The 27,701-nt window shown below is 41.0% G+C and overlaps 1 protein-coding gene across 1 annotated transcript in view; it reads right to left on the reverse strand.

Annotated features, from left to right (window-relative positions):
* RTF1 (RTF1 homolog, Paf1/RNA polymerase II complex component) overlaps positions 1-26,177 on the reverse strand; it is a 42,708-nt gene extending 16,531 nt beyond the window's left edge. Inside the window, exons 1-4 of the mRNA XM_023619581.2 lie at positions 25,942-26,177; positions 15,426-15,536; positions 4,925-5,072; positions 2,363-2,567 (exon numbers count right to left, since the gene is read on the reverse strand). Of these exons, the coding sequence (XP_023475349.1) occupies positions 2,363-2,567; positions 4,925-5,072; positions 15,426-15,536; positions 25,942-26,139 (662 nt within the window). The 5' untranslated portion in view covers positions 26,140-26,177. The remainder of the gene's footprint in view (positions 1-2,362; positions 2,568-4,924; positions 5,073-15,425; positions 15,537-25,941) is intronic.
* Positions 26,178-27,701: the final 1,524 nt, after the last annotated feature.

Below are 27,701 nucleotides of genomic sequence, written 5' to 3' on the forward strand. Positions count from 1 at the left end.
AAGACAAGTACTCCAGTTAAAAAATGAGCAAAGGACTTGAACAAATATTTCTTCAAATATATATAAGTGGCCAACAAGGACATGAAAAGATGCTCAACATCATTAGTCAACAGGAAAATGCAAATCGAAACCACAATGAGATACTATTTCACATCTAAGAGGATAGCTATTATCAAAAAAAGGGAAAATAAGTGTTGGCAAGGCTGTGGAGAAACTGGAACCCTTATACATTGCTGATGGAAATGTCAAGTGGTGCAGCTGCTGTGGAAAACAGTTTGGTGGTTTCTTAAAAAGTTAAACACAAAATTACCATATGACTCAGCAGTTCCACTCCTAGGTATATATATACCCAAAAAAACTGAAAGCAGGTACTCAAACAAATATTGGTACATCTATGTTCACAGTAGCACTACACACAATAACAAAAAGGTGGAAACAACCCAAACGTCAATCAACAGATGAATGGATAAACAAAATGTGTATACACATGCGACAGAATATTATTCAGCCATTAAAAAAATGAAGTACTAATACATGCTCATGGATGAACTTCAAAAATATACTAAGTGAAATAAGCTAGTCACAAAAAACTACACATTCTATGATTCCATTTATATAAAATGTCCAGAAATAGGCAAATCTATAGAGACAGAAAGTAGATTAGTGGTGGCCTACGGCTGGAGGGCTTGGGAGGAAAGAGAGACATGACTCTCACTGAGTACAGGGTTTCTTTCTAGGGCGATGAAAATGTTCTGCAACAGTGTGGTGATAGATAACACAATTTTATGAATATCTAAAAACCATTCAATTGTACACTTTAAATGGGTAGATTCTATGGCGTGTAAAATATACCTCAATAAAGTTATCTTTAGAAGTTAACAACAGCTTATATTTACATAATGTTCTTATACGTATCATCTCGCTTAAAGCTTACAACATTCCCAAGGAGGAAGCTGAGGCAGGAAGAGGGTAAGTGACTAATTCAGATCACCTGGCCAGTGAGTGAACTGAGCCTAGACCTTCTTCTGTTTGAAAATGTCAGTGCTCTTTCCACACCTAAGCTACATTTCACGTTGCCTGCACTCATCTTAAAAAAAAAAAAGAAAAAAATTTAAAAAAGAGGCAGCCCTAGAATAGGTGAAGAATCTAACAACTGAAAATGACATCTCACTCCTGGTGCAGCCAGCTATAAATGGGATGCTAAAGGTGCTTACATAAAAAGATAGTTATTGTGGCCTAGTGGGTAAGTTCGCACACTCCACTGCAGCGGCCCAGGGTTTCGCTGGTTCGGATCCTGGGCGTGGACATGGCACCACTCATCAGGCCACAGTGAGGCGGCATCCCACATGCCACAACTAAAAGGACCCACAACTAAAATATACAACTATATAGAGTGGGGGGATTTGGGGAGGAAAAAAAAAATAAAGATGAAATGAAATCTATAAGACTTTCATTAAGTGAAAAAGATGGAGGAAATTTCTGAGTTACTATACTATACTGCCTTGCGGCTAACAAATGAGCTACAAAAAAAATCTCTATTTTCTGTGAAGGGCTCTGAACTTCTGTCTTAATTATCATCACTGTAAACATTCTTCTAGTGACTAAAAAAAGTCACTGAGTCAGTCAAATGACTCATTCATATAAGGTGAAAAACACAAAAACCAAGCTTGAAATAAACCAGCCGTGACTCGAGCTACTCTGTGATTTTATCACAGGGTTCTATTGACCTTATCTGAGGACCTCTTGTTATGCTCTCCACAGTTCAGAAATACAAATTTTCGCAGTCATCTCTACCACCTGGCAACTCTGACATAGTTTCTTAAGTGCAGTTTGTTCCAGTACAGGTAACCTTGGAAGCATTCACACTCAAAACAAATGTATTACTTGCTCCTGACTGAAAGCCAAACATTCTTGTCTAGGATAACTCACCACACTTAACACCGTCTCAGAAGGGACAAACAGGCTCCCAGATGAAATGGAACCAACTGCTGCCAGAGCAAATGCTTCTATTTTTCTTTCACGATGTTAGGGAGGTAGGGAAGGAGCCTAGTTTTGAGGACTATTTTATTTCCTGAGACAAAAGCCAAGTTTATTTTTACCTTGAAATTCTGTCAGAAAGTAAGGAAGAACTTTTGCCATTTAAATATGGCAAAAGTAATTCAGAATACTGAAGCAGCTTCTGAATATCAAAAAGCAATTTAACATTTGAGTTTTAAAAAAAATACAAAAAGGATAGTCAGATACCTAACTTGTAATAATGTAAATAATGATGAGAATTTCCAAATCTTGAATCCTGTGAAGACAGTGTTCCAAATGTGAATTGTAGAAAATTATTTTATCATTAAGGAACGAACCACCTTACCTTCTTTTCAAAACCTCCCTCTTCTCTATGCGGTTGAACAGTTCTTGCTCTCTCTCTTTCTCTGTCATCTGTTCCAGACGGGCCCTGTCTTCCTCATCTCCCATGAGGTCTTCTCCATAGCCATCATGGAACTCTTCATCTTCTGAGGAAGAGTCTGAATCTGAACTGGAGGAAGAGCTGTTGCTGTCAGAATCTGATACTTCACCTGCAACAAAGACCCAAACATAAGATTAAGCTATGCTACAGAAGACTGAGGCCATAGGTGAGCCGATAGTGTTGATAATCACTACCTCTTGGTTCTCCTAGGTAAAGTGGCACATGGCCATCTCAACTCCCTTGGGAACAGTCTTTGGTATGCCTTTGGCAAATGCAAACACAGGTTATGGAAGTTTAGGCTGAAATAAGTAACCAGCATGTTCTGTCTCTCTTTTTTTTTGCTGAGGAAGATTAGCCCTGAGCTAACCTCTGTGCCAATCCTCCTCCACTTTATATGTGGGTCGCCACCAGAGCAAGGCTGACGAGTGGTGTAGGTTAACTGAAGCAGAGTGTGCCAAACTTAACCACTACACCACAGGGCTGGCTCCTCCAGCATCATCATCATTTTTTTTTTTTGGGGGGGGGAAGATTAGCCCTGAGCTAACATCTGCTGCCAATCCTCCTCTTTTTGCTGAGGAAGACTGGCCCTGAGCTAACATCCGTGCCCGTCTTCTTCTACTTTATATGTGAGATGGCTGCCACAGCATGGCTTGACAAGCGGTGTGCAGGTCTGCACCCGGGATTCAAAGTGGCAAACCCCAGGCCGCTGAGGCAGAACATGCGAACTTTAACCACTACAGCACCAGGCCGGCCCCCAGCATCTTCTTTTTAATTCAACGTTTTTATTTTGAAAAAATTGCAGACCTAAAGAAAAAAGTTTATGAACAGTTTGACTCCTATACATCTTTTACTTAAGTTCACTCATTGTTAACACTGCCAACTTACTTTCTCTCTGTCTATATACATAAAACAACATACATTTTTGTTATTTATTTGCTGAACTGAGAGTAAGTTGCAGAGATTGTGCCCATTGAACCCTAAATACTTCTTGTAAAAGGGCAGTCTCTTAAATAACCAATTATACAATTATCAAACTCAGGAAATCTAACATTGAGGTAACACCATTATCTAACATACAGTTCATATTCAAATTTCACCAACTGTTCTAATACAGTCCTTTACAGCCACTTTTCAGCCAAAGGAGGACCCAATTTAAGACGGCACTGCATTTGGCTGCCGTGTCTCTCTAGTATCCTTTAATCTGTAATAGCCTTTCTTCATCCTTCATGACACTGAATTTTTAAAGTGTATAAGCCCAAAAATGACCTAATAGAATTTTGTGAGGTGATGATGAAAATACTTTCTCTCTGAACAGCAGCCACCAGATGTGGCTACTGAACAAATGAAACGTAGCTAGTACAACTAACTGAGAAGCTCAATTTTTGCTTTTAATTTTTAATTACTTCAAATTTAAATAGCTACAGTTAAATCTGGGTTGGTTGGGTTCAACAAGAGCTATTCAGGTTATGAATTTCTGGCAAGAATACTCCCTAAGTGATTGCGTCCTTCTCAAAGCATCACATCAGGAAGCACGTGACTGACTGTCCCATTACCAGTGATATTAATTTGGATTACCTGGTTAAGGTGGTGCCTCCCAGATTTCTCCTTTGTAGTTAGTAAGTCTAGGGAGATGCTGTGAGACTGTGTAAACATCTTTTTCCCCAACAAACTCTCACCAAATGGTTTTAACACTCACTGATAATTCTTGAGTAAATCAATTATTACTATGATGGTTGGAAAATGGTGATTTTCTAACTATCATTTCTTCTACAATTATTAGTGGGCATTAAAAAATATCAGTGTTTTAATGAGCCAATAAACTGATTAGTGAATTCCTAATGAAACTAGATCTTGATAGGACAAAGGTGGCATGGAAAAAGGGAGTATATATTACAAACGAGTTTTAAGCTAAACTAGCAACTTCATAAACTGTGCTTGACTCAATCTGAGGTAACATTCACAGACATGTGCTTACAACCAGGTTAGGTCAATTCTATACAGGCCAGTTTGTATATAAACGTAGGTTTTAAAAAGAAATGTAAAATTTACCATTTTAGTCCTGGAACAAGTATACTTTCAAATTAGTATTAGCAAAAATTCTGGAATTGGTTTCAAAATGAGAACATTTTTTACTGAGCTTTGTATCTGGTTCAAGGATTTTTCCTCCTCAATCAGACCACGTGCAGCCAAGAAAAAGGGAAGGCACTCGGTAAAATGAGCGGAGTCTCATGCAGGGACTCCTCATGGGTTTCAGGGGCTTCAGGGTTAGCCCTTTGGAACCACATGTATTTTTCTCGCTCATTCAGATTCTCAGAGGATCCCTGACCACTGAAAAGGTGACGGCCCACTGCAACAAAGGCACAGGCCGTGCTGTAACGCAGGCACCTCCCCCTCCATTTCCGACTCTGCACCTTCAACCTGCCAGGAGTGGGTGTCCACTCCCAGGGTCTGGGCTGCTTGGCTCACCTTCCTCAGGGGCTGAGCTCTCGGCTGAGCTGTCTTTGTCCGAACTGCCCGAGGAAGCAGTTTTGTTGGTCTGCTTCTTCAGAGTTCCTTTCTTCTCTGTTTTTCTGGCCTTTCCTTTCTTCTTATTTTTATTGTTCCCAAATGTCCACTACAAGGAAAAAAGAAAAAGAAAACTGAAATGGGGACTTCATTGGGAAAAGCTGGCAGATTCAAGAGTTAAGAGTCTCTGATGTTCATTGAAATGATTAGAGCAGTCTCTATGGCTTTGAACCCCAAACAAACACACTTTATATGGAGAAAGATATGGATTTTTGAACGCTTGGTTAAAACTTCACAACTTCTGGTTTGTAATTTCTTAGAGATAGTAGATAATTGATATAATAAACAAAATGTAATGTACTTTTTATCACAAGAGAAAAACAAAGATACAAACTTTATGGCAACTCAACTGAGTTAACTAAAACTCAGTACAGAAAACAGGCTTCTAATGTTTCCAGTGGCAGAGAGGGCAGTAAATGCTAGGGGTTGGTACGCCTGGGTTTCAGTACACAGAGGATGGTTTAGTTCTGGAGTGGATCCCAGGGAGGCAGGGAATAAAGCTTGTGTGCAGGAGAAAACTGCAGAAAGCACAGGGAGAAAGGATAAGGGCCACTCTAGCATGGATAGTAGTACCGGTGCCAACTCCAAGGAGGCAGAAAGTAAAGTAGATCATTATATATGTGTGTGTGTATCTAATTTTTTAATCTGCATCCATTACATTACAACATAACGTTTATTTTTTGCAGTAACACTGATTTATATTATATAAATTTTGAATGTACACCATTATATTTCGATTTCTGTGTAGATTACATCATGTTCACCACTCAAAGACGAATTGCCATCCATCACCACACACATGTGCCTAATCACCCCTTTCCCCTCTCCCTCCCCTCTTCTCCTCTGGTAACCACCAATCCAATCTCTTTCTCTAAATGTTTGTTTGTTTGTTTGTTGTTTTTATCTTCTATTTATGAGTGGGATCATTCGGTATTTGACTTTCTCCCTCTGACTTATTTTGCTTAGCATAATACTCTGAAGGACCATCCAAGTTGTCACAAATGGCCAGATTTCATCCTTTTTTTTTATGGATGAATAGTATCCCATTGTGTATATACACCACATCTTCTTTATCCATTCGTCCCTTGATGGGCACCGAGGTTGCTTCCAAGTTTTGGCTATCGTGAATAATGCTGCAATGAACACAGGGGTGCATTATCTTTATGCATTCACGTTTTCATGTTCTTTGGATAAATACCCAGCAGTGGAATAGCTGGATCGTATGGTAGTTCTAGTCTTAATTTTTTGAGGACTCTCCATACTGTTTTCCATAGTGGCTGCACCAGTTTGCACTCCCACCAGCAGTGTATGAGAGTTCCCTTCTCTCCACATCCTCTCCAACACTTATTTCCTGTCTTGTTAACTATAGCCATACTGATGGGCATAAGGTGATATCTCATTGTAGTTTTGATTTGCATTTCCCTGACAGCTAATGATGTTGAGCATCTTTTCATTTGCCTGTTGGCCATCTGCATATCTTCTTTGGAGAAATGTCTATTCAGATCTTTTGCCCATTTTTAAATTGAACTGTTAGTTTTTTTGTTGTGGAGACGTATGAATTCTTTATGTATTTTGAATATTAACCCCTTATCAAATATATGGTTTGCAAATTACTTCTCCCAATTGTTAGGCTGTCTTTTCGTTTTGTTGATGGTTTCCTTTGCTGTGCAGAAGCTTTTTAATTTGATGCAACATAACGTTTAAATTGGATCAAAAATAGGAGATCCCATACATCTAAACATAAGGAACCTGCCATTTGCATTATCAAAGTAAAAGGCAAGCAATACACAGTTAGTTAATCACCCCAGGGCCAAAAAAATCATCTTCATCAAGTACTTTAATTATAAGGCTAAAAGACCACATGATCGTTTTAAAACTTCACAAAAACTATTCAGTTACATTAAACCATACCTCCTTTGAAATTTTAACTTGTGAATTTAGGAGCATGATTTTAGGTGAAAAATACTTTACTTGGGAACTTTATTTTATGTACTATAAAGAATAATCTTCATCTTTCCAGCATCACAGATTGAATTATAAATCTGGTATTAACATAAAATTTCTACATCTAATTTTTTTTTTTTTTTAAAGATTTTATTTTTTCCTTTTTCTCCCCAAAGCCCCCCAGTACATAGTTGTGTATTCTTCGTTGTGGGTCCTTCTAGTTGTGGCATGTGGGACGCCGCCTCAGCGTGGTCTGATGAGCAGTACCATGTCCGCGCCCAGGATTCGAACCAACAAAACACTGGGCCGCCTGCAGCGGAGTGTGCGAACTTAACCACTCGGCCACGGGGCCAGCCCCTCTACATCTAATTTTTAACAATAACACAAAGTCTTTGCTCCTTCTGTAATGTGATCATAAAATAACCTCCTACTTCCCAACAGCTAAAATCATAAGTAAATTAATTTTGGATTTTTTTGGGGGGTGGGTAGACAGGTAGTTCTGATGATGTTTCCATCTGAGAAATGTTTCATATGAGCTATTCTTAAGAACCACAGCCTGCTAGTTTACCTTGACAAAATATTGTGAAAGGGTGCCATTTTAACTTCTGATTTTTCGTTTTAATTTACTGTTATTGTTTTAATTGCCACTATTTTTGTACTCGAGCTAGAAAGGGACAAGTGAAAATGAAACAATCACATGTTCTAGAATGATACATTAAGTGAATGAATAATGACTTCTCCGTATAAGCAAATTTACTTCTCAAACTTTAACATTTCAATATCTAGATTATTTAGAAAGAAATTCTAATGCTTCTCTTCTAAAGCCTAGCTGTCTACCATCTTAAATTTTAATCATCCAAGGAAGATAATTTTTAGGTCAGTTTGAAAGAATGCAAAAGAGGCTAAAGTGTTCAATTTCTTAGTTAACTGAGCTAAAATATATCAACTTCCTATGCTGACAATACAGATATTACTGGAGGCAAAATGTGTAAGACATCTTTTGCATTGGCTTTGATCACACACATAATACAAAGTCAATATTTATTGGTTGGTTATGAAAATGGGCATCACCCACCTCTTCCAAACAGGGTGTCTTGGCCTTTTGTACTACTCAATGGAAATACGAAGAGGCCCAGAGTGTGAAGGTTGAGCTACCAGGGTCACATGTGTGTTCGAGTGACCAGGTCTATTTTTGCCTACAGATTTGGGTTTCTCATGTGCAATAGAGCCAAACTCTGAACTCCCTAGGGGAAAAAAAGTTTTTATGAGAGCCAAGAAGACCTAAATGTGAAGTCACACAGGTGAATCCAATTTGGGAGGTGCTAGGAAGCTGTCTGGCTTCCTTATCCTTCACCATCTATCTGCTTCACTCTGCCACTGCCTGAGCTTGGGAACTGTCACTCATTGGTAGTCTATGAAGTTTATCCTTTGGGGGAGAGGGAGGAGAGAGAAGAGTAAAATGGAAGAAAGTAAAATATTTTGATTTAAAAAAGCCTTTTCTGGTTAAACCTGAATGTGGGAAGGGAACTTCATTGTTTTTCCATCCAACAATTTTCAAAAGAAATAAGATGACAAAGCTGCCTCACCTCCCATGAGGCTGACTCAAGAGTCTGTGATGCCAACAGCAAACAATCAAGCTTACTATATGTGACAGGGTTTTAGGGGAATTATAATAATGCAGGTAACTTTACTTCAAAAAAATAAAATTTCTTACGAATATAGCTTTCAGTACTGAGAAGCCAGATTAAGATACTTGTAAATTTACTTTCTAAAAAAGTGTCTTATTTTTGGCAAACCTTTAAAATCTAATTTTAAAAACACTATATGTTCATTATACGAAGCTTTGTAAAAATAGAAAAGTATTTTTAAAGCTAAAAAAAATCACCTATATTCCTACCACCCAAAGTTAAATAATCACTTGAAATTTGGGGGCCAGTCTCATTATTATTCCCATTTAATATAGAGAAAGCAGACTCAAATAGGTCCTGATAATCTCCCAACGATTTTTTTTCTGGACAACACATCACATTTGTAATATTTTATGTTCACTCCTATAAACCAGAGCTTCCTGAATGTTCTTTGGGCTAAGCATATATTTTAAATTTTTGTCCAGTACCTCTTCTCCCAAGATCATAGAATCTAATAAACCATTAAGGAAATGGTCACGGCTTGCGGTGGCAAAATCGATATAGAAATATTTTAATCCAGTCATTAGCCCAGAGATTGCTCACCTATCCCTGCAAAAGCTTTATTCTGTTGACTCTGAGACAGAGGGAAAATGAACTCTTCTTTCATTGCCAGAGTGTGATAGTAAATGGAGTCTAAAGAGTAAAGAATGGGATTAAAGGATGCTCTTAGGCTTCCCCCATCCAGCAGAGAGTAGAGGAAATGCCCTGGCTTTTCTTAATTTGTTTTGGGAACTATGGCTCTACTGAAAGGCAAGCTCTATTGTAACCTTAAAACAGAAGGCAAGAACAAGAAGAGTGCCTGCTGACCTGCATCTGAGTAGAGGCCAGAGCATCCCCCAATGAGAGCCGCTCAAAAACAACCTGGGAAAGGGAAAGGATCCCTTGTCAGTCAGGACTCTCCTACACACTGACATCCTGCTTTCTCAAGCAGTCTACCTGTATGCAGGCCCACACACAACACCAGGGAAGTATCATGTATACATGCAGTGAAGAAAACCGAAAACAGAGACTGGAAGGAAAATGTTTTCTTAACTAATAAATTAAGAGAGATTAGCAGTTTGACTCTCACTGATGTCACAGATACTCTAACGGACAGCAACTATCTAACGATACAAGGAGGGTTAGTCCTACACGACCCTGTGCCAGCCTGAGTGTGTGTGGGGTGTTATAAGTAGGTCCCCCTTACTCTGGGAAGGAGCTGACCTTCCTGGCACTCAGCTGAAAGACAGGAAGGAACGTCGGGTGGGAAGCGGTTGCTTTGGACTTGGGTAGCATTGAGATGCTGAGTATCTGAGCATCCTGGAGGCAAAAAAGCAAAGAAATTTCAAGATTTCAGAGAGGTTATCTCTAATGGACAAGGAAGATCATATTCTAGGTCTCAGGACTGAGGGCAGAACCATTGCAACCCAGTTACTCCGGAATGAATTTACAAGTGAAATGAAATATTTTGAGGTAAGAAGGGTTCAAGAACAACAGCTGGGCTAGTGATAAACTACACTGGGATTAGGGGTTAAAAGAACTGGAACACAGTCCAAGCCCTTAACCTGAGACTGTGTCCTTATCTATGAGGTAGGAATACTACTACTGCCTTAACCATCTATCAGGGTAGTGTGAAACTCAAAGGAGACAGAATAAAACAACTTTAGAGGACATGAGAAAGCATACAATTCTATGTAAATGCAGGGGACTATTTTATGATGGGAAAGGGAAATCAGAAATTCTGTGAGCCTCTGTTTTCTTATCTAAAATAAGGGAGTCCAGATGATGTCTACGACACTGGAGAGTTTTAAAGTTGTAGGATTCTATATGAACTGAGTGTTATATGAGGTCAAAGTAACCGTCAAAAGAGTTCTGTAGTTATTATTGTAGATCTTGACAGTCACCAGCAAAGTAGTGTGTGGGGAGCGCCTGGTTCCTGACTTAGGTGATTTTTTCCCTGAAGGCAGAAGAGGGTCAGCCGAGTTGAAGAGTAACTCAATTTAACGTCAGCCTAAAGAACATGAATAGCTTGGCTTTCTTTTCCCTTCCACTAGGCAATTAATCAGACAAAATACAAAAGACACTACTGTATTTTATAATCAGGCAATCACATATATTTAACTGGAAAACAGAGAATCCCAACACTCAATCACAAAAACTTATAGTCTGGTTATGAAGACAAAAACAAAAGTGAAAGAGAAGTGATATAAAAAAGCGTAAAATATAATCAGTACTGCATTTCACTGCATGGTAGGAAGTGTCAGAACTTGTAAACAAGTCTGAGCAAGTGGTCCATGAAAAGCAGTTTATTCTTCCAAATTCTTGTGATGAGATTTTAATGGTGTCTAGATAAATGAGGTGTTACCGTATGGTTATCTACATAGCCAAGAACCAAAAAAAAGGCTTGTAAGCAATCCAAATAGCTGTTGCTAAATTCAAGTACTAAACAGAGTATTCCAACCTAAACTCTACAGGGTCCCCTGGTTTCCTGACCCCAGAGCAGATCAGACGCAGGAAGGTGGAAGCAGAGCAGATTACCAAGAGCCGAGAACAAGGGCCACTTCTTACCTACAGCAATGGAGGAGAAAGAAAAGGTGTAAAAAGCAGTACCACAGAGCTCGATTATTTTGGAAGTCATTACTTCATAGTACAAGAACTGTCATTCATAATCATGACTAAATCAGCAAGAAAAATAACTATATGTAATAATATCTATCAGAAATTTTTTCAAATATAGTGGTTTTATATTTTAAACTTTCAAGGGTTTAGCTTCAGTACAGGGATAATTCATCTACGTGGAACATCTTGTTCCAGAGGTACTGTGTGTATGAAAACTTCCCTAAACCAGTGTACACACAGGAAAATAGCTTAGCAGTAAAGGCCTTTATCGCAAGCATGTACTACTTATGTATTACTTGTATGGTAAAGCAATAACAAAATGATCTTGGATATTCAGGCCGACTTCCTGGAAAAGTTGTTCCTAAATGAATTTATAAGTAAAAGTTGTATGTTTTTCAAAATGTTCTATGAAAGACATTGGAGCCAGCAAGAGATAACAGAGTGGGAACAGGAGTGCAACTAGATCAAACTGAGAGAGCCCAAAAGATCAGATGAGATAAGAGAAAAAGAGAAGGAAGAAACTCCAGAAAGAAAGAATGTAGAAAAAAATGGAATGGGGCAAAAACAAGAAGAGACCAGAGTCTTTAAAGAGACCAGTGGGGGCATCAACGCAACTAGGAAGACTGACGAAAGTTCTGAGGAAGAAAAAATAGGAGTGACAAACGCTGAACTACAGGGCTCGGCCAAATGCTTTTATTTCTCAAAAAAGTTGAAAACACAACTATACATGAAGCTTTTTAAAATAATAACTCTTGTTTAGGCAGAGGGTATTAGAACATAATTCAGCTGTTTCCTCACTTTGTCTAACATAGTTATACTCAATTTTGAACAATAAAAAAGGGTTTTCTTAGTATCCAATGTGATTTTTACTGGCAACAAGTAAAAATCTAGGCTTTCTCCTTATCTAGCCACAGCTATCTGTTTCTATATGACCCGCCATGTTCCTAAAAAGGACTCTGAATGACTAGATTTGAGATTCTGTTCCTTGTAACAAATAGACTTTTTTGCTTTGGCCATTTTTTTCCCACCTCATTTCATGAGTAGGTGGCTGCTACCTCTCCTCCTCTTAACCTTGTTATTTTTCCTCCCTGCCACTCCTGTTTGTACCCTTGTGGTACTACTCCTATCAAATGCTGTCAGGGACAGGCAGTGACAGCCCCAAAGTGCCACATCACAGCATTATGACCTACCACTCATGTGTGCTTTTCAATTTCTTAGGCTGGTCAATGTAAACCTTACAGAAAGAGCCCGGGTTTGGGACCAGCCCGGTGGTGCAGTGGTTAAGTTCGCACGTTCTGCTTCTCGGCGGCCAGGGGTTCGCCGGTTCGGATCCCGGGTGCGGACATGGCACCGCTTGGCAAAAGCCATGCTGTGGTAGGCGTCCCACGTATAAAGTAGAGGAAGATGGGCATGGATGTTAGCTCAGGGCCAGCCTTCCTCAGAAAAAGAGCAGGATTGGCAGTAGTTAGCTCAGGGCTAATCTTCCTCAAAAAAAAAAAAAAAACAGAAAGAGTCCAGGTTCCTACCTTTACATGTGCCCCAAGATATCTCTGAGAATAATTCATTCACCAAAAATAACACACAAGTGTATTCTCTTTCATTAAACTTAGGTTTCTTTCCCTGCAAAGATACTATACATGAAACATCTACTATTCTCATTAAACCTTATACTTAATGACCAGTACAGCCACTTTTTCTGGATAGGAAACTTTCTTAACTTCTCTCTATTCCCACCTTGCTCCCTGATCAATTAGCTAGATATCTTCTTGCTCTAAAATCAGTACATGCCTCTCCTTATAACAAACCAGTCATTAACCTTCTAACTCAGTTGTTCTTGCCCAGCTTTCTGTCCTGGCAAATCTGAGGGGACCAACATACTTCTTCTACCTGTATTCATTGCTCACTAATGACAATAAACAATAAACGAGGTGGGAGGGGGCAAGGGTTGGGAGGTGTATTTGAAAAAACTCCAGTGTAGCTTCTGGCGCAAGTAGGCTCCCCATCTGACTGAGAATTGACAATTTAACAACCGAATTTCTAAAAGGCTAGTTTGTAGGTAATAAGGATATGAAAGCCATAGCAGAAGTTAGAAGACATAGCAAATTACTTCAGGATGTCATTCTTACCTACAGAGATGTACGAATAGTCATTATCAGACAAGAAAAAAAGCAAGTGCCTCTGTCTCAAACTTTATATTCTAAAGATCTCTCAGAAGTCTCCAACCTACTCTAAAATATCTCTACGGCAGCCATAAATCTGAGTGCACAGTAACATCACTGAGTTTTCTAGTGGCTGGTTGGATTTTTAAAAAAGATTTTCTTAATCTTTTTGAACAATTTGCTTAACTGTCCAAAATAATGAAATATCTGCCCTAAGTTTGAGGTGCTCTGTGCTAACTAGCCTGGGCCAAAGAGTGATAAAGCAGGCCTAAGAACAGGCACCTTTCAGGACGGCTGTGATATTGAGGCTGCTCTTCCCAGCAAGGGGCTGGGGGTAAGGAGGCTGGAATAGAGCTGCAAGAAGCTTGTGGGCCTGGGGGCTGAGACCTGGAGGCAGTAGCAGGAGCTAACAACCTTGCAGGGGAAATTACTCAAAGCCTCATTCCCCACTGGGCAGGATGCAGCCTGCCCATCAGCTTTTTCTCCAATAAGTGCATAAGTAACGGGTAGTATCCTAAGGTGAGGACTTCTAGATTTGGTTAAGTAGCTGCAACTGACAAAGGGAACTCTAAGCTGTAAAGATTTTCGCAGATGCTGGATTTACTCCAGCGTAAGTTTTGGGCTCTTCTAATGCTGTGGAGGTGACACACACTCTGGCCTCCTGGTAGAAGCAGCTAAAAATGATGAATGGAATCCCTACAGTTACTGCACGCTTAGGACTCTGATTTAACGACAGGAATACAGAGAACAAAATACTTCAAGGGATAGTTGTTGCCTGTATCTTAAGTAATTGCAAACACCATAAACACGTTACAGGGTATTCAGACACAACACGGATTCAAACTTACTAGATTGTGGGGGGAAAAAACCCACAGCTGCTGACTTCTGAAACACGAAACAAAAGTAGTTGATGTAGGAATAGTGGGAAAGGGAATTGTTTAAGATTTTCCTGTATTGTCTATGCATTTAAAAAAAGAAAATGGAAAAACCAAACAAATGAGCAAATTCATCCATAGAGTCTACCACTTTTCTAACAGATTGGGTTATTTTATCAATCTGAGAAGAATTAAGATTCCTCCAATAAAAATAAATGAAACAAAAGAATAAAACTTACTCATTCACCACCTCTTGCTGTGGAAAGCAATTTTAATTCTATTAAATTATTTAAGATTAGGAGAACATCACTACAGTCAATCAGAATGCAATCACTCCTAATTTGCATCTGCAGGGCATTGGTAAATACTGCTCTAGCTGTTAATTAAATTTCATTATAATAAAAAACACTTTTTACTTTAGTGGAATTTTAAAACAAAATAAGTACATTGTTAAAAATATTTTCCTAGACTGCAGGGTAAGAGATTAAACAGAAAGGTGATATCCAGTCTCTCCAGGAAATTACTAAGGGAAAAAAAGTATTTTAACTCCAATGAGGAACACGTGGGAGTGCTTGGCAGCCCTTTCCCCTTGTCTCTGTCTCCCAGTAGGGTTCTGATTTAGGGCCTTTATTGCTGGTGGGCAGTTTGGGAAAGTCACTTTGGATTAAACAATGAACAGCTGGATTTTCCTCCCTAAAAGTTAATGCCATCACTCCAAGGGATGCTGATTCAATCTCCCCAAAGAAAGCTTCTTGTCCTGCTAAAGATTTCCCCATGAAAATATGGCATTCTTGATAGAATTTCTTTTCTAACATGAAAGTAGGATTAAGAAGAGGAGAAAAAGATAAATAAAAGAGATGATGACCAACAAATTGTGCCCCTTCACCTACAACAGGGGTGAAAACTGGAGACTAAAGAATGGCTATGAATGTCCTGCAGAGATACCCACTAGGTAACTAGCAGTACAAGGAATATGACAACCTGAGCGTTTTTCTTAAACAATTTTCTTTCCTCAAGAAGTTCCCACAGATCTTAAGCTGTAGGTCTCAGTTTAAGAAAAAGAGGCCATCAGGAGTCACCAACTCAGGGATCCCTAAATACCCCGTCGGTTCCAGGGGCTTAGACCCTCCACACCCACCTCATCATCACTGTCGGACGTCTCAGAGTCTGAGGAGGCTGCAGGCTGACTCACAGGAGGCTCCTTCTCCTCAGAGTCACTGCGCTTTCGCTTTGCCAGGGACAGGAGCTCCTGTTAGGGCAGAAGTAGTCACGTGAGTTTTATTTAACAGAGAAGAAATATCCAAGAATCATAATAGGCCCACCCTCCCTAGATCTCTTCTACTTCTTTGTGCTTTCAATTGAAGGACATCATCATGAGAACTTTTATCACATGAACAGATCGACTACCAGTATTCCTAAGTGCTAAAGAAATGTTTTCAAAACCTGTTCCCTTCTGTCTTAATGAGAAATGTATATCTGAAATGGAAAAGTGACTAGAAAACTGAACTGGAGCCTACTTCCAAATTGTCACCATTTCCTCTATAAGCTACAGAAGTACTGATTCTCAGGAACTGATATGATAAGAGCCACGACTACAAAAGGAATTTGCTCACTTCTGACTAGTATAGTTAACTAATACTCTGAGCATCCTCTTACTGTAACTCACGGTAAAACTGACATTTGTGGGGCTGTTCTGAATAAGCTGACAAACTACAAGTTTCTGAGGTCATTTTTTTATTTTGCATGCTTCAACCAGAAAAAAAAAAGTATATTTCCAGTGGTTAATCCAGGGTCTGACAACCACCAGTAAATGTGCTGGCCACTACATGAGAATCCTAATTTGACAACCCCAGTATTCCCATTCCCCACCTCTGTCTTGTCCTGGTGATTTAAGAGAGATCACAGGGAGAGGGATGTGCCACTTAATGAGTCACGGCCACAAACCAGGGTTTGCTCTCTCATGTGGTTCCCTCTCCTGTTACTTCTCCCCAACTCAGTCCAGTTAATCAAAAATGCAACAAAAGGTCACTTACCCTGGTTCTTGCTCTCTGCTAATATCAATACCAGTTCACAATTATATTGTACTTACTAGATACCAAATATTTTTCAAAGCATCTACCATTTAACCTTCACAACAACCTTAAGGTAAGTATCATTATCATCTCCATGTAAAGACAAACTAAGGAGCAGGAGAGGTTAAGTAACTTACTCAAGGTAACATAGCTAGTGGGGCTGGCCCCGTGGCCGAGTGGTTAAGTTCGCGCGCTCCGCTGCAGGCGGCCCAGTGTTTCGTTGGTTCGAATCCTGGGCGCGGACATGGCACTGCTCATCAAACCACGCTGAGGCAGCGTCCCACATGCCACAACTAGAAGGACCCACAACGAAGAATATACAACTATGTACCGGGGGGCTTTGGGGAGAAAAAGGAAAAAAAATAAAATCTTTAAAAAAAAAAAAAAAAAAAAAAAAAGGTAACATAGCTAGTACATGTCAGAGCCAGGATTCAAACCAAGGCAGAGAGAATCCTAGCTCCTAATTCAGTCACAGTTTACTGTCTAAAAGGTTTTCCCTTCTGCCAAAAAAAGAGAAAAATACAACTAATAAATACTAGTAGTATTATTCCTTGGTGATAATGGTGCTATACAACTATAGGTCAAGTGCCAAGATAGATTTTAAAATAATAGACTGCTACAAAGTATCTGTTTTCTTCTTCCAGTCTCTTTCTATTTTAGGAGTATACCCTCCTTGGCCAGATTGAGAAAATGACCTTCTCAGATTAACAGCTGACGTTCTCCTCTACATAAGCAGTCATGAAACGTTACTCTTCTCCTTTCATTAGAGAGCGCTAGCATACCAACTTCCTGAAAAGGCTGAAGATTATAAGAACACTCTACTTTCTCATACAAAAATGGTAACTCCTATTAACCAAACGCAAATTACAGCAATATTTGTATGTCTACAGTCTTTCTGAAACTTGGGGTGTAATTTACATACAGTACATTTTATCCTTTCTCCTGTTCAGTTCTGTGATTCTGACAAATACGTACATAGTTTAACCACTCCCACAATCAAGATAGGGGACAGTTCCACCATCCCCCCAACTGTTGCTGTAATTTGCATTTAGTCAATAGGAGTTACCATTTGGGTATGAAAAAGTAGAGTTCTTACGATTTTTAGCCTTTTCAGGAAGTTGATGCTCCTCATTTCCCTCCCCTAACCTCTGGCAAGCACAGACCTGTTTTCTGTCCCTACAGATCTGCCTACTGTAGAACATCATATAAATGGAATCATACAGTATGTAGCCTTCTGAGTCTGGCTTCCTAGCACAATGAATCTGACATTCATCCACGTTGCGGCACGTGTCAGTAGTTTGTTCCTTTTTATTGTTAAGTAGTATTTCATTGTATGGCTGTACCACACTTTGCTTATCCATTTACCAGTTGAAAAACATTTGGGTTGTTTCCATTTGGGGAAGATTATATGTTCATGTACAGGTTTTTGTGTAAACCTAAGTTTTTATCTCACTTGGGTAAATAGCGAGGAGTGGGATTGCTGGGTTATATGGTATTTGTGTATGACTTTTACTATTATCTTTTTCCCCACATTACCTTAATGCAAACCTAAAAAATTCAGGAAGACTTCTGGTAAGTAATCTCTTTCCTGATCTTCCGAGGTTCACAAAAAGAGGTTCCATTCTATACTAAAAACCTAACAAATGGCTCTTCTTCCTCAACAAACAATTGCATCTGATTGGCACAGTTCCTCCTCTTCTATGACATTTAATACCATGCTAACAATAGTATGGAGACAGCAAAGACCTTCTTAACAGTTTCTTAACTGAAAGATACCCTTTCTACAAGTTGAGAAGTGAACAGGAGGTTACTGGGAGAACTCATGGCAAGGCTGCTCTTTATAGTTAAGTCCATTTATTCTATTGAGGGCTCATAAGTATAACTGAATAGACCGACGTGCCATGGAAAGGCCTTTCCAACACTGCACACATGAAGAGACTGTCAGATCTGCTACCCGCAGGGGTTGATTTATCCAACACCTGTACTCAAAAAAGCCAATCTAAAACTGACTCATGCACAGGGGGTGGGTCCATCCACAGCTCTCTTCTGCCAGCCTACTTCACTGCGCCACACTGGTTGAGACAATGTTTCTATGTATCCAGTGGTTCTCTCTCACCATCATCCCTGTATTTCATCTCATCCAGTGAAAACCTTCCCTTACTTATCCCAGCATTCCTCTAGGAGAATGGCAGTGGGGGTACCAGCATGGATACCAAATTTAAGCTGAACTAAAGATCTGCTTAGAGTAATGCCAATGCCCAACATACTACAGGAATGGTTGTGCAGGGCGCCACATCTGGTTTCTAGAGCAGTTTCCTTAAACTAGACTGCCAAAACTGAGACCCTAAAATAAAGCAAGTCTAATTGTACTACGTAATGTTAATTAAAATAGTATTATTCTGATTAAGATTAGAACTTTAATCCATCAATATGTGAAGACTCATAACCCTGAGGATTAATCCCCCTAACCCGTCATTCACGAATAGTGTATTTTTTGTGATGTCATGTCAGGATCAACCTGTAATAAAGCAACTTAGCTCCCTCTTAACTTACTTAAAGGAAATTAAATGCCATCTCTTTAGTCAGATTTCCCATGATCACATGAAAGTGGGATACATATTCTGCACCCCAGAAAAGGAGAATAAAAGCCTATATGGATAAACCACAGAGTTTTTATAGCTAATTAGCATGCTGAGCTCTTTTTCAGTTATTCATTCCAAAAATATAGCTAATGGAAGAAATTACTACCAGCTAGGGTGACCAAACATCCCTGTTTGCTGAGGATTATCCTGGTTTTAGCACCGAAAGTCCTGAATTCTGGACTGAATTCTCAGTTCCAGGCAGACCGAGACAGATGGTCACCCTTCTAGCAGCACCTATTAGGTACTAAGCCCTTGGTAATAGCACGAAGAAAAGATACACGGTCCTTGACCTCACAGAATTTAAAATCAAGGGAGGAAGACAGACAACAAACAAGTAAAGAAACAGTTATATCTAACGATACGTGCTAAGAGGGAAGTGAATCAAATGAATGAGAACCTATCTGCAATAGGGTGATCAGGGGCCGCCCCTCTGAGGCAATGGCACTTACACTGAGACTAGAAACCCCGGAGGGTAGAAAGAGGGGTGCAGTTTTCTGGACAGAGGTCTCCAGACGGAATAGGAGTGGCCCTGAAGCTGCCAACAGCTCGACATAGCCAAAGAACTGAAAGAGAACCAGTGTGACTGGAGCTTAGCAGGCAAGCGGGAGAACGGAATGAGGTAGGTTAGAAGTAAAAAGAAACCAGCTCATTCCGAGGTTTATACGGCAGGATCAGCAGCATGGATTTTATCTGAAGGCAGTGGGGAGCCATCAACTGGTATCAAGCAGGGGAGGAACCATCCCTTGAGGGTTTTAAAAGAGCACTCTGACTGACAGAGGAACAGACTAGAAGGGCCAGGGTAGAAGTGTAGACAGGAGTCAGAAGGAATCCACAGTGGCATCACCACCGTGGATGGAAGCCTGGACAAGTCTGGGAGCCACAGGGACAAAGGGAAGTGGGAGGATTTGAGAGATGGCTGAGGAGAGAGTAGCAATTCACAGAGGTTTAAATTTGAGATGTTGATTCCTATTCTTTCTTTAATGTCAAACCCATTGGTGGAGGAGTATGATTCCACTAGCGGACACTGGGTAAGGAACAGAGTCAGGGAGGTATTTCTATTTTGTTGGAACTATTTCAACAAGCATGTACTATTTCTATAATTAAAAAAAAAGAAAACAAATCAAAACAATGAACACACACACAAAAACCCTTCTGAAGTAATAATTCCAAAGTGGCAGCATAACAATCCTTCACATTTAACATGATTGGCACTAAATGTAGTAACTTTCTCTTCAAAGTTCCAGTAAAGTAATTATAATTGTAGATAAAATACTGAATTACATAAATGCCCACAATGCCATAGAATTGACAAAATAAAATCAGTTTTCAACCCATTCAAAATAAAAGGTACTAAAAGTTAAAAAAAAATATTCTACTGTTGTTACTTGCTTTTACTTAGCTCTCTCTCTAATGTACTCTCTAACTAACGCACATTTCTACCCGGTAAAGAAGGGATATTGGTACTAGAGTAGAAGGGCTGGAGCAAGAACCCCTAATTGAGTGTCTTTAACTCTAAGTAATCCCACTGTAACCAGCAAAGTTAGAAAACTTTCCACTGTGGATATGCCAAGTAGTATTTGCTTATTCAACAAAGATGTATTAAGTGCCTACTCTGTGCCAGACAGGCATTATTCTCAACTACCTACTTGATGTCCCACATGGACAACTTTAAACTCTACACATCCAAGACTGAACTCATGCTCTTCACCTCTAAACCTGATCTTCCTCCAAGGTTCCTCATCTCATGCCAGAACCTCCACTTCCTCACCCCAATATCTAATCAGTCATTAAGTCCTCTCAGTTTCATATCCTAAAATGTCCAATTGAATCTTTCTGTCATCTCTATAACTACCATATCAGTCCGAGTCCACATGCAGTCAACAGATACTGATGAGGTGCCTGCAGCAGGCCCAGCACTGTTCTAGGCACAGGGATACTACGGGGAACGAACAGCCTTGGCCTCCTGGAGCTTCCATTCTAGCTGAACTTATGCTCTCCACCACCTCTCACCTGGGCTCCTCTATCTGCCACCTAACTGGAGTCTCTTCTCCAGATTACTCTCCCCACAGCAGCCTGGGCAAGCTTTTTAAAAGACAAATCTGAACACCTCTTTCATTCTAAAATCCTTTAATGGTTTCTCATTACGCTCAGAATAAAGTCCAAGGTCCTTAACACTGCCAACACGGCCTTGCCAGTGGCTTTAAAACTTTTTCTTTCTAACCCCAGCCCATATAAATTATACCTCATGAGCCAGCATCCACACACATGCATATATGTGAAACAGAAGTTTCATGAAACTTCTCTTTACTAGGTCTGACACACTTGATGTTTTCTATTCGATTCAATTCTGTTTTCATTTTTAAGGTTGGTTGTGATCCACTAAACTGGCTTTTCCATCCTCAAAGGATACAGGGACTACGCTGCAGCTTCATCTGTACGACTCTCTCCAACTAGGTATATCCCAGCCACTCTGTGCTTCTTTCAGTTGCATGGGGTGCTTGGTCCTTCCTGCCTCAATGCTTTTGTACTTGCTGATCCCTCAACCATGAACACTCAACACGTCCCTGTCCTCTTCAGTCTCCTAATCTCCTTTTCCCTAACACATATTCCAGGTCTTGGGTTAAATGTCACTCCAGTCAGGCTAGTATAAGGTCCCTGATCATACTCTCACAGTATCCTTGCTCTTCCTTCACAGCCTCTAGCGCAGTTGTAAGGAAATGATTCTCTGAGCAATGCCTGCCCCTCCCTCCCTCCCTCTCCCCGCTTTTCCCTCTCTCTCTCCCTCCTCTAAGCTACTTGAAGGTGGCAACTGCTTCCATTTTGTTCACCCAATAGACCTAGTGCCCCACACTGTCTAACACATTTGCTGAAAGATAAACCATCTCTGCCCTTGGGGACCTTATACAGTCTAGGAAGGGAGCATAAGTACACCAACAGAACCTGTGTGTCAAAAGACGGGTTTTGAATTTTTCCTAAGTCTCTCTGTTAATGCTCCCATGAGACTCAATCTTCTGGGCACTGTGTCTAAAGACAAGTCGAGTGAAATTAGCAAATCAAGCTAGATGCAACATTATGACACAAATTAAGAACTTCACAAGTTAACACTGACACTTCACACGAATTCATCCTATATTTCAAACTCTGCTCTAATGTAAAGACAACGATGAGAAGCACAATTTTTAAATTTCCCAAGTTTTATGGAGAAGGTTTATGAAAGGATACTTTATAACAATGCTATTTTTTACACATAATGTCTAAAAATAATTCCTAGAAAATACTTAGGGGGCCTATTCTTTCAAAGACAAATTTAATTATTGTTATTTCAAGTAGAATGAGCAGAGAAAAACAGGACATGACAACATAATCCACCATTTTAAAGAAAAAAGGAAATTATGAAATAAAGCATCTCAGTATGCACGCAATTTTTTTTTCTTGAGAAAGGCAAAGTAAAGTTTTTATAAATACTGAGTTGTATTGATCTGAATAGAGAACTCTGATTCCTTTATTATCTTGGGTGTTTTTCATTTCATAGGACCCATTGCTCAAATATTATTCCATAAAGAGTGACACACATTATTTCCAGGGAGGTGCATGACAGGCTAAAAAGCCTAAATTCTGTTGTCTTTTTCCGAGAGGTGCCAAAGGCAAGTATCTTCATGATTTGCAATTTTAAAATGCTGAAGAAAGGGTGTGGCAACATAAAAAAGTAAGGTCACTATCAGGTCCCATGTTAAAAGAAATCCTTCAAATTCTCAAAGTCTGAGTTTTAAAAACCTTTGAAAGTTAAAACATATTTTAAACTCTGATTCAGTTATTACATACCTCTTCCCCTCAAGAAAGGAAAAAAAGAAATAGGCCTCAGTGCAAAGCATCCCAACAATTCACACAGCTTCAGAGATTTAGAAGAACCAGCAGCTTTGCTGCCTTAAACATCTCTGATAAGTTCCTTCGGTTACACATGCACACACTATGGCCAAGAGAGGAAGCTACTTCTCTCCCAAACCACTTAGAGTGTCTTACTAAAAAGATTAACTTGCATACAGACACTGGTCTCAATCATTAACATAAGCAAGTGCCTCTGCTGTACCTGGTGAAAACGCAGAGTGGAGGGCTCTATCCCCTGAGGACTGATTCAGTAGGCCTGGGATGGGAGCCGCTGCAAAGTACATTTTAAATAAGCAACCCAGGCAGCTTCTGACACAGGTGGTCCTCCTCCCACCACCAGGAAAAACCCATGTAGAAGGCTCACCTGCCTCACTTTCAGTAAGGACTAAGTCGGAGACGTTTCTGACATAATGGCTTAGACTCCCATCTGGAAAACCCAAGGACAAAGGACCTCCTTACTAACTGTGTTCCACTCTCACATTAGACACTGAGAGATTTGTCATGGTTTGTTCTTTTCCACAAAGACCATATACTAGACAGCAAATACGATGTTATACCCACAATGAAGACCCAGAACTAGATGGAGCGGCAGCCCAAGGCATATTGGTCAGAAAAGGCCCAGAATTCATTAATTTTGTTCTGAAGATTCATAAAGACCCCCAAATATGGCTGACTTTGAACTTCTCCTAAAGGTCTCTAGTGAAAATTTCTAGTGAGCAGTGATCTCTTTCTGTGATCATTCCTCTGAGAGCCTGGCACAGTGCAAACTGATAGAACAGAGCAATAGACAGGCACTGGTGCCTCTGTTAGGATGTGCAGGGAAAGGGAATTTTGAACTGGTTCCCATCTGATAAAAGAATGCCAATGAGTGGTTGAAGAGGAGGAAGCTGAAATTGCTGTTAAAATGTATTAGGTATTACTTACAAATTTCATGCTAATTTCTTTTTACAAAAAAGATAGAGTTGGGTTTAAAGTTACAATCCCTTCCAGTTCTCTTCTTTGGAAAAGCTCTTGGTGGATGAGGTAAAATCTCTCTACCACAAATAGAAGCTCTCAAACTCACTTCATTTGTTAGAATTCTGCGGAAAACCACTAAGGACAGAAGAAGTTGCAACTTAGTTCATTCATCATCAGAACAGATGGCTTGAGAGTGCTTTACCAAAGAAGCCCCCTAAAAAATCTTTTTAATTGATGTACCAATTTCCTCTATTCAATATATTTTACAAATATGAATTCTAGCAACATTGAAAATGGCCATGAAACATTACTCTCAGTTTGCAATATGAAAAATTAAAAGACTAACAGATTAAGTTGGTATAGTGGAAAGAGTATAGTCCTGCGGTCCCACAGATTTGGGTTCAAATTCCAACTTTACCACTTAGAAGTTGTGTGAATCTAGGTAAGTTACTTCTTCAACGTCCATTTTCCTCACATGTAAAGTGGGGAAAATGATAACTTCACCATCATTTGAAAACTTGACAATGTAAATAAAGCACTCAATTAAGGTGACTAGTTCACCGCTGGCACTATGTAAATGGCAGCTGACGTTATTATCGGAAATATCTACACTTCCAGATCAGAAAATAGTTTAAAAAACCAAAAACGATTCTAATTCTCCTAAGCGCCAGTCTAAGATTATTAACCAAACTTTTACAGTTAAGAATATATTTCTGTAAATTTCAGTGAGAACATTTTCAACTTACCTTTCAATTCCTATCTCAAAACAAAGTTTCTATTCCTTTGATAGTTCTCCACAGGCCCCACCTCCATAACCATTTTCAAAACAGCCCTCCTTTCTTCAACATTTCTCCAGTGCCTCCTTCTTAAAGTCCTCCCCTTTCACACCTAATATTTTAGTCCTGAGACCTCTGGCTTAATAAAAAGAACCCCCAAGAAGGCATTTATACAAAAGCTTTAGTTTGCAAGTGCTTGTACCAACGTTAATTCTTACAAATACTTGATGCTTACAATACCCCAATTAGATGCACAGGCTGACCTTATATCTAGATTTTACAGTTACAACCAAAGATACAGAGCTAGACAACAGCCCAGCCCAGCCTAAAACTCAAATTTTTAGATTTCAAGTTCAGTACTATCTCTACTCAACTTACAAAGCTACTACTTCTTGCATATTCTTTATATTATTTGCTCACAAAACATGAGGGAAAACTCTATCTCCTAGTATCACTAGCACTGCTTAAAAAGGGCAGATTCCTCCCTACAGTATTTTCTGGAGTATATAAACAGTTCAAGCAACACCACCACACTGAGACCAAAAGTTACTTTCAATGGTTCCTGCACAATCCTCAAGGAAAAAATAATTCTGGGATGCTGCATGAAAGAGGCCTCGGCCACAGTCCCTCTATGCTGTCCTATATATTTCTCCACCTCTGCTCTCTTTCCTCCTCCCAAGACTTTTCTTCGACCTGACATCTCAACGGGGACCTTTCTCAACCACAAACGACCCTAGCTGCCAAACAGATTCGTGCCCACGGCTAAGTCTTCCCTGCTATGCACGGCGGAGAAGGTTCCCCGGAACATGTGCGAGTGTCCCTCCTTTCTGTCCATATCCCTTGTTTACAAAACTTCATCTTCCAGACTCCGCACCTTCTCAGCAACCCGCCCCCCCACCCCCACCGCCCCACACTCACCCTTGCACCTCCTCCAAAACCTCCCAGCCTCCCGGGTTGGCGGGCGATACTTCCTATCTCCCCGGGCCGAGATCGCCTGGTCTACACCTCGCCGCCCCGATCTAGCCCCGGCAGAGCGCAGACTCCTCCGGTCCCCCGAGCCTGAGGCCCACCATCCCGGTCCCTGCCCCGCCTCCCCGCCCAAGGCGCCAAGTCCTCGGGGGCTCCGTCTCCAGGCCCTGGCCGGACTCCGAGGGCCCCGGGAGCTACGGGGAAGACAGGAAGGAGGCGGCAGCGGTGGCCAGGGCACGAGGTGGGCCGGGCTCTAGGGCTGGGAGGCCCCGGGCCCGGCCGGCTCTCTGCTCCCGTGGCCCGGACTCAGCCCTCCCGCTCCGCCAGCCCGCGCCTCCGCGGCCTGCCCTCACCTGATCCAGGTTCTCGTCGCTGCCGCTGTCCTCCGTGTCCGAGTCGATCACGACGCGGCCTTTCCGCTTCTTTACCATGGTCGTCCCCCGGCTCCCACGCCGGACGCCGCCCGGACTCCCCTCTTGCCCGCCTGCCAGTGGGACCGCCACTGCCGCCGCCACCACCACCGCTCGACCCACACAAAGGCGACCGCGCATGCGCGCTCCGCTCCGCCCCTGGCCCCGCCTCCCGCTCGGCGCACGCCGTTCGCCGGAGCCCAGCGCCACGCCCTGCCCCGCCCCGACGCAGCGTGGGAGGCGGGGCCTCGCACCAGGCTGGGTTCCGGACAGCGGACCGCGGTCCTTTGCCCAGCGCGGGGCCTTGGAAACCTTGGGTGTGTCTGCGCTGCGGGGCCGGAGGTCAGTGTGCTGCCTACCTGTCGTGGACTGGAGCCGCAAGCATCTGGGTCTTCTCTGAGGAGACTTTCAACTGTCTGAAACTGATGGAGTGTCGAGGGCGACGTCAGGGGCCCCCCGCCGGGAAGACACAAGTTGCCTGGACCATGCCGAGAGCACCCGTTGGGAGATGAACTGTGCCTGCCTGAGCAGTGCGAGTGACAACTGAACTGGGACCTGGAAGACGCATCTGAGTTACGCAAAAGAAGAGTAGAGGGAAGGGTGTTCCGAGCAGAGAACCGCGTGGGCAAAGGCTCAGCGATAACGGAAAAAGTTGGGTTCAGGAAACTGAAAGTTCATTACGGCCGTACTGGTGGTGTGGTGTGTGAGGATAAGGCTGCGGAGGGACGCATTGGCCGCATCATTCAAAGCATGAGCTATATTATGAAATTTGAACTTTAATATTGAAAGATTTTAAGGATATTATTAGATTTGTGTTTTAAAAAGATTTAAAAGATTTAAAAGATTCGCAGTGTAGCGAACGGATTAGAAAGGAGTGAGACTAAGTCCAGGGAGACCACTTAGGCTATTGGTGTCATTTTGCCAAGAGACAATGGCGTCCTGAACTAAGGAAGAAGCAGTGGAAATGGAGAGAAGTGGATAGATTCTGGATAATTTGGAAAGTAGAATTCCCAGGACTTGGAGATTAGTTGGGAGATGGGTAAGGCGAGGTCCCAAACACAAATGATGCTTAGGTGCTGGCTTAGGAAGCTAGTGGTCAGTGGGCCCTTCATCAAGATAACACAAGTGGAGAGGAGGTTTGGGACCCTGATGTGTGTGGGAAATAAGTTCATTTTTATGCCTGTTGAGGTCAGCTGATAAAAAGGACAACTCCAGAAGTGATTTTTTTTTTCCTGGGATTTGGAATATACGGTAGGGAGTGTAAGCAATAATAATTTGAAACTGTTCTCAAAACTTTTCGGAGTCCATTAAATCTTTATTCTGATAGTGAACTTGCGAGTTGGACCCCATTCTTCCCTAGCCGTTCCTGGGCACAGGCAGGCTAATGAGTTCTTGCTCTATGGCTCCCTTTTTCTTTTCCCCTTTACTGTCTAAATTTTATTTTCTCTAGAAAGTTTTATATATATATATATATATATATATATATATATATATATATATATATATATATCTCACAAATGTGCAAGAGAAATCCCTGGAACTAAACACATACCTAGATGTCCACTTTGCTGCCAGTTAGCTTGAAATGGTGTTCAGGATTAAGGTAGAGAAAGCAACCTAAATAAGGCCCAGCTACCTCTTTACTCCAAAAGATTTTTCCTGAGATATAACCCTTAGACTTCTGTCCCCCAACATATCCTTGG

This window comes from Equus caballus, chromosome 1 (genome assembly GCF_041296265.1).
Source record: "Equus caballus isolate H_3958 breed thoroughbred chromosome 1, TB-T2T, whole genome shotgun sequence".
NCBI classification, from domain to species: domain Eukaryota; kingdom Metazoa; phylum Chordata; class Mammalia; order Perissodactyla; family Equidae; genus Equus; species Equus caballus.